At 40.9% G+C, this 12,787-nt stretch overlaps 1 protein-coding gene across 2 annotated transcripts in view; it reads left to right on the forward strand.

Moving 5' to 3' along the window:
• The window catches only part of EFL1 (elongation factor like GTPase 1), a 175,011-nt gene that overhangs the window by 119,104 nt on the left and 43,120 nt on the right, over nucleotides 1-12,787 (forward strand). For both annotated transcript variants that reach the window (XM_006030222.2, XM_006030223.3), the window contains exons 16-17: nucleotides 4,780-4,911; nucleotides 10,301-10,448. In XM_006030222.2, coding sequence (XP_006030284.1) covers nucleotides 4,780-4,911; nucleotides 10,301-10,448 — 280 coding nt within the window. The remainder of the gene's footprint in view (nucleotides 1-4,779; nucleotides 4,912-10,300; nucleotides 10,449-12,787) is intronic.

The following is a 12,787-nucleotide window of genomic DNA, read 5'->3' on the forward strand; positions in this document are numbered from 1 at the left end:
TTTCCCTAGTTGTTTGCCTCTCCAAATTAGCTCCTTGGACTTTGTCATTTGGGAATTAACTGTAGTTTCAGCAACCAGTTCCCAACCACAAATTTTGTAGGCTCTAAGACCACTCTCTACATACTACATTTACGTGATGACGAGCATTTTAATTGCAGTATAGATGGCAAGGGTGCTACATATGCACCTAATTTAAGGTATCATAAAATGGCAAATGAGTCGTAACAACAGTCCGTGTACCCATTGGCTACAGCTACATTCATTCCCCTTCCCCCGCACCTCTCTCTCACCTACTGACCACCTCAGGTTACATTTTAACTGACTGACTTTCTTGCATAGGTACTGGCCTCTGGATGCTTTACTATTTACTCTATCCAGGAAGAGCACAGACCATCTGTAGATGCTTCCTCATCCTGACAAAGGGTATTTGTACCCAAAAGCTTGCAAATAAGAAATTTTCCAATTATTTGAGTTGGTCTAATAAAAAGATATCAGATTTACCCAAAGAACCTTATCTACATATATGTAGAACACTTTTATGGCTGGTTTGTTTGGTTCCTTAAATTTAACTTGTGGCCAGAATCAGCAATCAGGTGATTGTTGGCTTGGATCTCAGGCTGTGGAGAGCAGGAGGAAGAGCTGAAGAGCTTTCTCTCTGGGGACTTTAAACCCCACACATCCCTCAACAACCCAGTCAGATGGCCCCAGGTCTGGTTCAAGACATAGGCCTGTCTGGGGATCAGGGCTGATAACCTGCAGATGTCTGGGTCAGGGGTGGCAGTCAGCTGGTTCCTGGACAGCCTTTGGTCCAGAAATTGGTCCCATGCTTGTCTGGCTAGGGCCTGTAATCAGCCCTGCGTGCAGGGCTGGGCATCTGTCTTTCAACTTGTTGGTGTAGGGGGAGCCCAGTCTCATGATCCCAGGCTTCTCCTGCACTGACAAGTAGTAATGGCATGATTGGGACCTGATCCTTGATCCCCAAATCACATGTCCTGCCATGCACAAGTGGCATGGCAGGAGACACAATTATTGGGATTGGGTATGAGCTCCCACAGGGCCATTAAATGAGCATGTGCCAGGAGCCGAAGCCTGTGGTGAAAAGACTACACTGAACTCTTTACTCTTGGAAAGGCTCCAGAGTAAAAAACAGTAGGAGAAAAAGACTATTCTGATTAAGTGTCTTTACCTAACTTCTAATTTGGATATTTTCTGCCAGCTCCGTAGGGAATGTCCTTGAACTTAAAGGCTGGGTCCTGCAAGCAGTTAATATAGTTAAATCATGTCGCCCGCCCCCCCCAACTTCCAAAAAACCAAAACTTGATTCCCTGTTGTAGTTCCTCTTAATTTCAAAAGGACTATGCACAAGAGTAAAGATATATACAATAGGAACTGTTTGCTGGATATAGCTCTCTGCTGTCAGAACTAGACAACTAAGCCCGCTGCTTTTAACCAAAAAGTGAAGGCAGAATATGGCAAGGTAATTTGATCAACACATTTTAAATAAAAAGTCTTTACTCCCAAAGACTTAAATAAATGTAGAGTGCTGTTATGCACAACGTATAGAAACACATGCATGTAAGCAGCTCCATTTCTTCCAAGCTGATAGGATTCCCTGGCAGTATCATATCCAGTAACTTTTTCTTTTCTGTGGCACCTGGAGGACCTGCAGCCTGAATGGCATGCTGTGTACTCTTGTAGAGCGTATAAACTGAAACAGGATCCCTGACCTCTGTGACCAGTAAGTTTATAAATTCCTGTGGAAACTTTGATTCAGGGCCTGCTGGAGCTCTTTAAAAAAAATCATAGCAAATAATTTCTAAATTAACCATAGAACTTCCTGAAGGCATTAATTCTTACCAAATACAGATCCTGTAGACCAGAATGGTTTGGAAGAGATGAGAATTCAAAATCTTTTTTAAGAATTATTTTTTAATGGCAGAATACTAATAACTTTTCAGATTTTCGTCTCCCAGACCACGGCTGTCCAACCACTAAGTGACTGAGGATCACAGCAGCACAAGCACTCTCACCTTGTTGCACCATGCATGCATGCATGCAGGCAGGTGCTCCCCCAGAACCACACCTCCCCGGCAGCTTCCTGCAGGCTCCTCTGTGCCACTGCCCCTCACAGGTGCTCCAGGCTGCCGGATCCCCTATGCTCACAGGCTACATTGTGCCACACCAACCCCATCTGCCTCTTGGGTTGGGTCAGGCAGTGGAAGCCAGGGAAGGAAGTGGGGGGTCCAAGCCCCTGGTCCTGCTGTAGCCACAGCAAGCGGACTGGGTGGGAGCCTGGGGCCTACATGTTAACCCCTCATGGGCTGCATGCAGCCTGCAGGCTTGCATTTGGACAGCCCTGCCTCAGAAGATTCTTTTTTTTATCTTGTGGTCCCCCAAAATCTATCATATTATTATATCACAAATGAGAAAATGAAAAGGCAAAATGTTTTTGTTATAATGAAGGTAGGTGTGTTTTAAAGGGCTGAGTGTAACCAAAAATGTTTTACAATAGAAAGGAAATTTGTATTTTTAATGATGGACTAGCTGTTGTGACTCAATTTCAGACAATTCATATATTGATTATAGTGGTTTAGGCTATCTGAAATCAAAAGGGATCAACAATTGCAGAGGTGTAAATATAACTATTTAAGAATATGTATTATGTCAGTGTTGCTGTTATATAAGACCTTTATTGATATTTTATCTGAGACTGAAAATTTAGATAATGTTTTCATCCAGATTTTGTGCTCTAAAACATTATATGTTAATGACTGGGTTTTTTCTCTCTCTTGTGATCACTTCACTGGTGTGTATAAATTTCACCTGTAAACCTGCAAAGTCTCGTTGAAATTGATTAGATCTGCAAAGCATTTCAGGCCTTTAACTTTTTACAGCTGTATATCAAAATTAGCTAGATTTAACTTTATAAAATTGTATCTGGTTGGGCATTTGTTTGCTAAATCACATCATGAAGTAATTAAAAATGGCCGTGCTTTAAATCTCTAACTGGGTTTTAGATGAAAACACAGACAGGCTTTTTATTGCAGTATTTTGCCATTGCCAGACACTAGTACAATACATTTTCTCTTACTTTCAAACATAAAGCTAACAAGGACAGAGTTTTTAATGTTTTTATGGTACTGAACAAACACCAGCTTATGTCAATAAATGGGTGAGTCTCATCTGAAATAATAGATGTGGTAACTTGATTCCTCTGATTTGTAGGCTTTGAAAAATTTACTACTTAACCAGCTGGAGAAAATCAGAGTACAACTGACCATCCCTTGACTTAGTCCCTGGTGATGAGGAAGGGCCAGCATTTGTTTTTCATTCAAATCAAATGTTGCATGAGCAAAAAAGAGGAAGTGCATGCTGGTCATAGGTTAGGTGCATGATAGAGTTTCCAGAGAAACTTTTCCTTCATAGTATCTTCTGGTCTAGATTTCAAGTGTTGGCTATTCGATTGCTTCCAGTTATTTTGAGGCAGGTTTTGCTTAAGTAGTGAAAATTTCAGTGTAACCCAGGGATTCAGTTTTGCAAGCTGTAGAAGCATCCTAATGCTGCAGAGGCTGACTTCTGGCTTTTTAGGGCTGGAATAAGTCTTTTGTGCAGGTCCAGGTGGGAATGCGTGGGAGACAGACTTGAAGCCAGAAGCAATCAGACAAAGCCAAAAAGAGTAGGCGGGGGAGTGAGAGAGAGCCTGGAAGTGTGTTGAGACAGCACTGCAGGGTTGTGGTGAATGGTTCTGCTGTTCCATGATTGCTGTCTTGCTCTGAGGGGTGGACACACACAACCATGTTATGCAAATATGAGTGCAATATCCTACATTTGCTTAAAGTGTGTTTTGTTGTCAAAATTATTATTTACCCAGGATATGTACTTTATTAATTTACTCTGTTTACTGTTGCACTGAGCACTTGTTGCTTATAGTTGGAAGAAAATTGATGAATGAGTTTATCCACATAAGCTTTTAGTCCTTTTTATTTAGCCTCTTGGGTTGTTGCTTTTGCAGTGATAATAACTGAACTATAAACAATGTTGATGTTTGGATATTTCAGTATCTTACATTGACAGGAATTTGAAAACAATAGGCATGAACCAGCCTCACAGTGCCTACCAGCCAACAATAAATTTGCATTTACAGGCTCTCTCTTTATATAAGTACAACTGTTATTCATTAGACTGCTGTATTTTTCTTTCTCACTACCACTAAACTTCAGGCTAATTACTCTTACCCCTTCCAACATATACAGTGTTTTGAAGAGCGGACCTTGTGACTTACAAAGTCAGTCTAAATTTAAATTGGATGTTTCATACCACAAGTTCGAACCACCACAATTAACATTACAGCATAGGAGAGACTTGGAATAGAGAGGAAAAACTCCTCGTTCTCTTAATTGTGTATTACTTGAGTTTAAAAACCAGCCTTAGTTTGTGTTTAGTATACATTTTGCATTTAAAAGATACAAAGGAAACCCAGCGTGAATCATGAAGCCATAAAAATAGTCCTCTAAGCCAGAACTGAGTCTTTGGTGTTCAAACTGCATACAGGTAGTTCAGTCAATATCTAGTAAGTACAGCGAGGACTGTTTTTATTCTCTTGTTGCTTCACCTTTATTGTAACCACTTTATTTTTCATGAATGTTTTGAGAGGCAAGGTAATTTTTGGTCTGGCCTATTATATAAGACTGTACTATATAAAAGGTGTCATTTAATGTGCCTAGCCGCCTTTTTGTATTTGTGTGTGAACATGCTAACTTGTATTTTTGTGCTTACTAGGAATAGGAGGCTTGCATGAATTTGTGCTGAAGTCAGCAACATTATCTACATCACCAGCTTGCCCTCCATTTACACCTCTCAATTTTGAAGCTACACCAATTGTCCGTGTTGCTATTGAACCAAAACACCCAAGTAAGCGTTTAATTTTTTTGTTTTATAAAAGAAATTCACTTGCAAAACAGTGGCCCATATCTGAAACTTTAATATGGTTGTCTTTGAGCATTTACTTTTTCCCTAAGCAGATAGGAGGTACATAATGTTTTCCCTTATAAATGTACTTTTCCTCATGGAGCTTAATACTACAGAAGGCTGTAATAGTGAGATACATTTATGAAAAATTCTGAAATAAATGATAAAAGCAATCATATGCATAATATTGTATGCATATGCACACTGCCAGAAATTTTCATTGGAGGCGAAAATTTCCCTTTAGCTCCCAAATTTATTTCTGAATAATGAATTATTTTCCTTTAGAATTGCCTTGGGGTGCAATCTTATACATTTATTTAAATTCCAAGGGGAAAATGCCCTTTCCAGAAAAGGATTTTGTCCCATTAACTTCTCATCTGTTAATATTTCCTGAATCTTGTTCCCTTAATCACACTTTTATTTTTTACAGTTTTTAAAATGTCATTATAACTTGAAGACATAAGCTCTTTTTTTTTTAATAGCATTATTAACCATAATTGTGGGATCTTACAATGGAATGCAAGTCAAATTCCAGCACTTTATATGGAATCAGAAGAAAATGAAAATAGTTTTATAAGGTTACTGTCTGATACATGTGTAGTTCTTTTGTCTGTTATACCTGGATATGGGAAATTCAAACCCCATTGGTACCAGGATACATATTGCAGCTTCTGGGAAACAATAGGATTAGGAAGAGATGTAGACAAATAATTCAGTAAAGCTAGGCTGAAACTCAGTGAGAAAAGGTAGAAACTTAAAAGACTGGAGAACCAACTAAAACCATGGTGTTTTTTTCCATAGGTTTCCTCCTGTGTTCATGTATTGGAAATGTGAACACACAAAGAGAACAATATGCTTTACATTGGGTTCACAGATATTTTGTGCACTGTTTTAATATTGTCTGATGAACTTTTTAATTGCTGAAGTATTTGTGTGAACTTAGTCTTACTTATGTTTTTAAGGTGGAGTGGAGTGGGAAATATTTCTAATTGCAGTGCAGAAAAGTTTCAGAGATACGTACTCTGACAAAAAAAACACTAAGTCAATCATTGAATCACAAAAGGGACTGTGTGTGTTATTACAGGGAAATAAAGGAGAATAATCTGTTTGACTTTTCTCCCTGTCTTCCTTTAATACTCTCATGTGCTTATTGTGATTCAGACTTACTACCCCAGACATTCAGCTGCATTACTAAATATAATTCCTTTCTTTTTAATGCCTCTGAGATTAATGTTCTTCCCTTTGTCCCACAGACCTAAAGCTGACAGTGTTAACTTTGATAGTGCCTTTCTTTAGGCGTAGCATATTTGGATTCAGTCCTGGACTCTATTAACATTTATTTCACAGATATCTACAAGGATGAGTTTAAAAATCTTCCATAAGAGGGGTTCTAAATACACAATGCCTTATGTGGCTATTTTAGAGAGAACTTGCAATAAAGGAGACTAGAAAATGTACTGGAAAGCCAGACACACTTAAGGTCTCATCATCCTGATTTACTTGTCATTATCATTGCCTGATCTAGCTTTCCTTTCACTCAGCTCTTAGGAAGGCTGAGAGCAGATCTTTTGTCATTACCAGAAAAGTGTTTTCCTGGAGGCCTTTTTGTACTTGCAAAACTTCAAGCCTTGATCATTGAGGTACACTTTCTCCTTCACACGTGCACTTCAGTGTACAATATCAGTGCAGCTTCAAAACCAAGTTTAATAAATACATTTCCCACAGAGTAATAACATTTAGTTAATATAGTTTATTTTACTTTTAAGCTGCTATTAATGTTTAAATTAGAAATTAGCTATTGTAGTCTGAGCAAAAGCATAAAAATGCAGTTTGCCATAGAATACATTATATAATAGCAGGATCATCCAGTGACACACCTTTGCTGCTACTAAAAATCCAATAACACCAGGATCATTTATACATGGGAGATATACATTGTCAGGTCCTCTGCAAGTTTACATATTCATATATATTGAGGAAGCACTATAAATGTAAAATTGTTGTAAAGGGAGGGGAGGGAAAAGAGTAAAACATTTGAGAACTGTGATATTTTTGGGGGGAACTCCATTTAACAGATGGCTTATGGCTTTTAAATCAAATAAATAATTAATAACAATATCAAATGTATGGAAGTAATGAGAGAGATTCAGTCCTGTGGCATCACAGCTGCCCATCCCCAGTGATTTGAGAATAGGTTATTGAGAGGAGGTTTAATTTTGGCCATGGGAGCACTGTCAGTAAAGACTGTTTTGGGGTGTATTGGATCGGCATCATCTCCTAGATGGTCTGACCTTCCTTTTTTTGTTAACTGTTCCAGCCAGTCAGCTCTGATCCCACAAAACGTGAGAGTTGTGGATGACTTAATTTTTGTCACCCTGTTACTGATGCTCTTTCTGTCCATGGCATTCCCCAGCTGGGGACCATCTTGACCAGATTTTACTTCCCTTTACTTTATTTTCAGATACCTTCTGTTTCTTTTGGACTTTCTGGTTTTTGTTTTAATGCTTCATTGCTTATTTGGCTTGTGTTTTATAGTATATCATTGTGGTATTGATACAGATTTACAACCTCATTTTCAACTGAGTGTTTTGGTTTTTCTCCTTTTTAGCTACAGACTACTTTTCTTATTAAATCTTTCTACATTTGAAAGTACACACTGTTCTCTAGCACAGAGATGACATGTTCTGAAGACTAGAGTTGGACTATGTTTCTGGGCATTACACCACTGACCCTTGGATGAAAACAGACCAGAGCTGCCTGCACTCTCCACCCACCTTAGGCAGGCAGTCCCAGTGCTTCAGAGGCCCAATCCTGTGAGCCCCAGGAATTTCCATTCATGGGGCACATGGGATTGGGCCCCTGAAACCCTGGGAACCCATGCCTGAGTTCCCCCCATTTGGGAATCCCTGACTGCCTGTCAACACTGCAGTGCAGTCCTGGGGCTGGGACTGCCAATCTGTTGATCATTTGATTCATGGTCCCAGCCTCAAGACTGCACCTGAAGCCACTTTCCCCACTTAGAGACATACCCTGGAGATTCTCCAGGATGTGTCTGTGTAAGATGGGAAAACCAGGCAGGTGCCATCAGGACTTCAGTGGTCCCATCTTGCATAGGAATTCCCAAAGCATGCAAGACAAGCTCCTCAAGCCCCAGGGGAACATGTTGCCCATTGTCTTGCAAGCTCAGTGGGCATCATGTGTTTCACTCAATGAGGTGGATCAGCTGTGCTGGGATACATTCTGGCAGTGCTAATCTGCTTCATCTGCCAATGTCTGTTTCTAGTCATACAGGGTGCTGACAGATGTGGAAAAAAGAAAACCCAGAGCTTTACTGGAAGAGGCAGTATATTAGTTTGACCTGGCTCCATAGCATCTGTGTAAATTGGGCGCTTAAGCTGGGCTTTTTGGTGCTTTTATCTAAAAGGTATTTGAATCAGCTATTACAGGGGTTGTCAACTGGGGGTATGCGTACCCCTGGGGGTACTTGGGACAGCCCCAGGGGATACGCATGGTGGCCGCGTGGAGTGGTGAATGGTGGCGGCGGCGGCATTCAAGCTCCCTGTCCCCCGCTGCTGCCATTCACCACTCCGCGCCACCAGCTTCACATCCGGCCGGCCATCAGCACCCCCCACCCGTCTGGAAGGGGGTACACTCCTGAAGGGATACCCACCAAAAGGGATACATGCCTTAACAAAAGGTTGAAAACCCCTGAGTTATTAGATAAAAGTGCCAGAAAGCCCCACTGAAGCGCCTGATCTATACAGATGTTGAATGAGCTGGGTCCAACCAATGTGATGCCTCTTGTGGGCATGTGCTGTGCTCATTGTGGGGGTGCACCAAGCTTGAAGTAAAGCACTGTTTGTTTTTTTTATCCACATCTGTAAGTAGCCTATACAGATGTTAGAGGAAGGGAGAAGCACATCTTTATGCATCCTGCAATTGATCAAGTCATTTTCATTTGAAAATTTCTGAATCCCTTGAATCTACAGATAGCTCCATGCTTACTCCATGTGTATTTAAAAAACCTTAAAAATATATCTGTGTAAAACTTCTGCTTAGTTAGAAACAATAAATCATTCTAGCTCTCTAGTTTGTGTTTTTAGTCTGAAGAAATTTGGGTCAAGTGTAGTAATGCTTTATTTACCAAAGGGATGCTTTTAGAAGGACATTTGCCTTTGATGTACATTGAAATGGCATTTGTTTTTTAATACTAAATATAATTATTGATAGGTATTATCTGTGAGAGTTTTTCACTGAGCGCATGCCCCTTCCAGTTTTAGAGTCAAAATCTTTGTATAGTGTTTTCGTAAACTCTGAAGTAAGCCAACTTGGTTAAGCTGCCCTGAGCCTTTGTGCAGAAGGGTGTCATATAGATTGAATAATAAAAAAAAAGATAATCTCATTTTGGGGATCTAACTGCTGAAGACAGCAGCTGAACAGTGTCCTATAATCTTAGATCATATGGCCTGAAGAGACTCTTTTCTCTTTTTTGTTTGTTTTTGCAATGTATCTTGTTCCCAGCTTTTTTCCATTGTATACTTATAAGCTTAGCATAAATGAGTAAAATATGATTAATTTTAATAGCCTTTATGAGTGGAAATATTATGGTGTCACTTCCTTCTAAATACAAACATTCAATCCTAGATAGCTAGTGACAATTGTATAGCTTGTATGCAAAGAAAACAAAAGGAAAATCATTTTTAAATCGTGTTAATTAAATTTGAAAGCACTGACACATGAAATACTGATTTTTCTTAATTTTCCACAAAGCTTCAGTATAAAGCTGCCATATCTCACTTAGCTGGAGGGTGATATTTTATTTTTCGATTATTTTAAGGCCATTCTGTTTATTTAAATTGCTGTGCTTTATTCAATTTTATTCCCTTCCAAAAGTGCTTTTGGAAAATTTCCTTTTGGGTATTGGGAATATTTGTATCTCTTTGGGTCCTTTAACGGCAGCACAGGGAAGGTTTACAAGCAATTTGTATGTCATTTTTCACATGCATGTGCAGTAGAAATAAAACAAACTAATAGACAATTTAACCACTTCTATTTCAACATAACAATGAATTTGTTTATCAGTGTGTACATGTCTTATAACAGTTAGTCCATATAAGGGGCTGTGTCCTGAGGTTATAACTCAATTCTTAGACGCTGGAAAGTTGCCCAGGTAAGGGTGTCAGGGCCTGGCTTGGGTTATTCGATTGCTCCCAAATGGCATTACTAGTTCTGTCCTAAACATGACTTAATATTTCTCTCCCAAAAGTATCCTGGTTAACATTTTTTTTCTTCTTCAGTGGTCTTTTATTAAAGTAGTTTTTTTCCTTTCTAGGTGAGATGCCTCAGTTGGTCAGAGGAATGAAGCTTTTAAACCAAGCTGATCCTTGTGTTCAAGTTTTAATCCAGGAGACAGGAGAGCATGTGCTAGTGACAGCAGGAGAAGTCCATCTCCAGCGCTGCTTGGATGACCTGAAAGAAAGGTTAGGGAGCAGCGGGGAAGAAATATTTCAGGTTCACTAGGCTTTGTGTAGTATTTCTTCATCATATCAACCTATAACTATGATTTACTTCCTGGTAAGGCTAAGGCCTTCTCAAACAAGACTTCTGTGTTGCTATTGGATCATAAATATAAATTGGAATAGCTATACAGTTATCTGCAGCTGGCAAATGCCACTGACTTCCTAACTGTATATGGCTTAAACACCTTTTTGGTAAGTTATTTTTTTATGGAAGTCATAAATTGAGGTAGTTTCAGGGTGTTATTTAGAATTGTAACATACATTCCATACCCTTCTTCTGCCCTCCCATGCTCCCCTGCCTTCCCCTGCACTCTTCCCCCTGCTCCCCCCCTTGCAAAAGAAAAAAAGAGGACAAATAGGTTTTACAGTTGAACTCTCAAAAGTTGGAAACAAGAAAGCCAAGGTATTTCTGCTCCTCTGTGTCCGAGACAAGTTTTTGTTCGTATTAATCAATGCTGTTTCCTAAATATACCAAACTATCAAAGTTGTCTCCCTTTCCCCACCCCAAGTTTTAGGCACCTGCAGTTAGCAACTTGCAATGATTGTTTATTTTTATATTTTTACCTTATTTTCACTTCTAATATTGTGTGTCTCAGACTTTTTGTGTAAGTCCTGCTTCTAAATTCCAAATTTTAATAATTTTATCAGCTTCCATTTACCCTACTTTGTTTTTTAAACCCAGCAGTACCACCTACCTTAGGTTCAATTGAGAAAGTAAAGCTGTGACTGCAATGCTAATTTAGTGCCTATGATCACTTGAACTGCTGGCAAAGCCAATGAAAGGATTTCTTTTGATTCGTGTGAAACTCAGAATGGTCCCAGAGCTGTAAAATCATGTGACCCATACAGATTTTTAATATTATTCTTGGTTATAGAGCCTAAATAGTGCACAGAGTTTTACCATTACTACTTGTTATGCAGCCTAGATCATAACCAAGTAAGTACGTTTTACAATGTGCTTTTCACCAGACCACTCAAAGGTACTTCCCTTCAGTGACAGCTACTTAAAGGCCAAATGTAAATTTTCTACCTCTGCAATTTGGCAGTTAACATGCCCCCCTGCCTTCCCCAGGGGGTGCGCACAGTGGAGGGGACCTGCCCCTCCCATTAACTCTCTGCGCCCACTGGACAAGCTGCCTGTGGCTCAGTCCTACTCCCCACCCAGCCGTCCCGTTCACTGCCCTCGTAGGGCAGCACCCCCAGCCTCAGCCCCAGCCCCTACTCCACTTCCTCCCTCACTGTGGGGGCCTCCATCTGCCCCCGCATACCCCTTCCCTCCCCCAATATGCCTGGTGAATAATCAGCTATTGGTATCGCCCAAGAAAATCTCTGTCAGTTCACCCCTATGTGAAAATCTCCAGAGTCATCATACAGTAGCCCATAGGCCTATCCATCCCTGCATTAAAGCAGAACATAGGTATGCTGGCCAAAGATCATGAGATTAACCATTGTCATCTTTCTCATCCCTCCGTAGGAATTCAGAACCATGAGACAAATCCGTAGGCAGCTCTAGGATATAATGAAGTGGGGTGTGTCATCCGGCCCCTTACACCATGGTTGGGAATGAGGTTGAGGTGATTATTGGAGCCCCCAGGCCAGCAGGGAGCACTGGGGGGGCAGGGGGCAGGGCAGGGAACAGGTGCAGGAAGGGAGGGCTGCCCCTTGTCACCACTGTCTCAGGCTGACCCAGGCATAGGGAGAGCCATAGAGTCTCTCCTCATCTCATGGGAACCGATCAGCAGAGGAGTGGCTGCGCAGTGTGCTAGGCTCAGCCAGGGACAGTGGCAGGAGTGGATGGTGGATTCTTCCTTCCTGTGCCTGCTCCCAGCTTCTGCTCCTATCTCCAAGTGGCTCCTTTTGGCAGGGAGCAGACACTGGAAGAAGGATTTCATAGACATTAGGGCTGGAAGGGACCTTGGAAGATCATCAAGTCCAGCCCCCAGGCCAAAGGGCAGGAAGTCAGCTGGGGTCATAGGATCCCAGCAAGATAAGCATCCAATTTACTCTTGAAGGTGTTCAGTGTGGGTGCTTGAACCACCTCCAATGGCAGGCTGTTCCAGACCTTGGGGGCTTGGACAGTAAAGAAATTCTTCCTTGTGTCCAGCCTGAAACGGTCTTGTAGTAGTTTATAACCGTTCGACCTCGTCATCCCTTGGGGCGCTCTGGTGAACAAACGTTCCCCCAGATACTGGTGGTCACCCCTGATAAACTTATAGGTGGCCACCAGATCACCCCTGAGCCTGCGCTTTTCAAGGCTAAAGAGCCCCAGGGCTCTCAGCCTGTCATTGTAGGGTCTGCTT

This window comes from Alligator sinensis, unplaced genomic scaffold, assembly GCF_000455745.1.
Source record: "Alligator sinensis unplaced genomic scaffold, ASM45574v1 scaffold259_1, whole genome shotgun sequence".
In the NCBI taxonomy this organism is placed as follows: domain Eukaryota; kingdom Metazoa; phylum Chordata; order Crocodylia; family Alligatoridae; genus Alligator; species Alligator sinensis.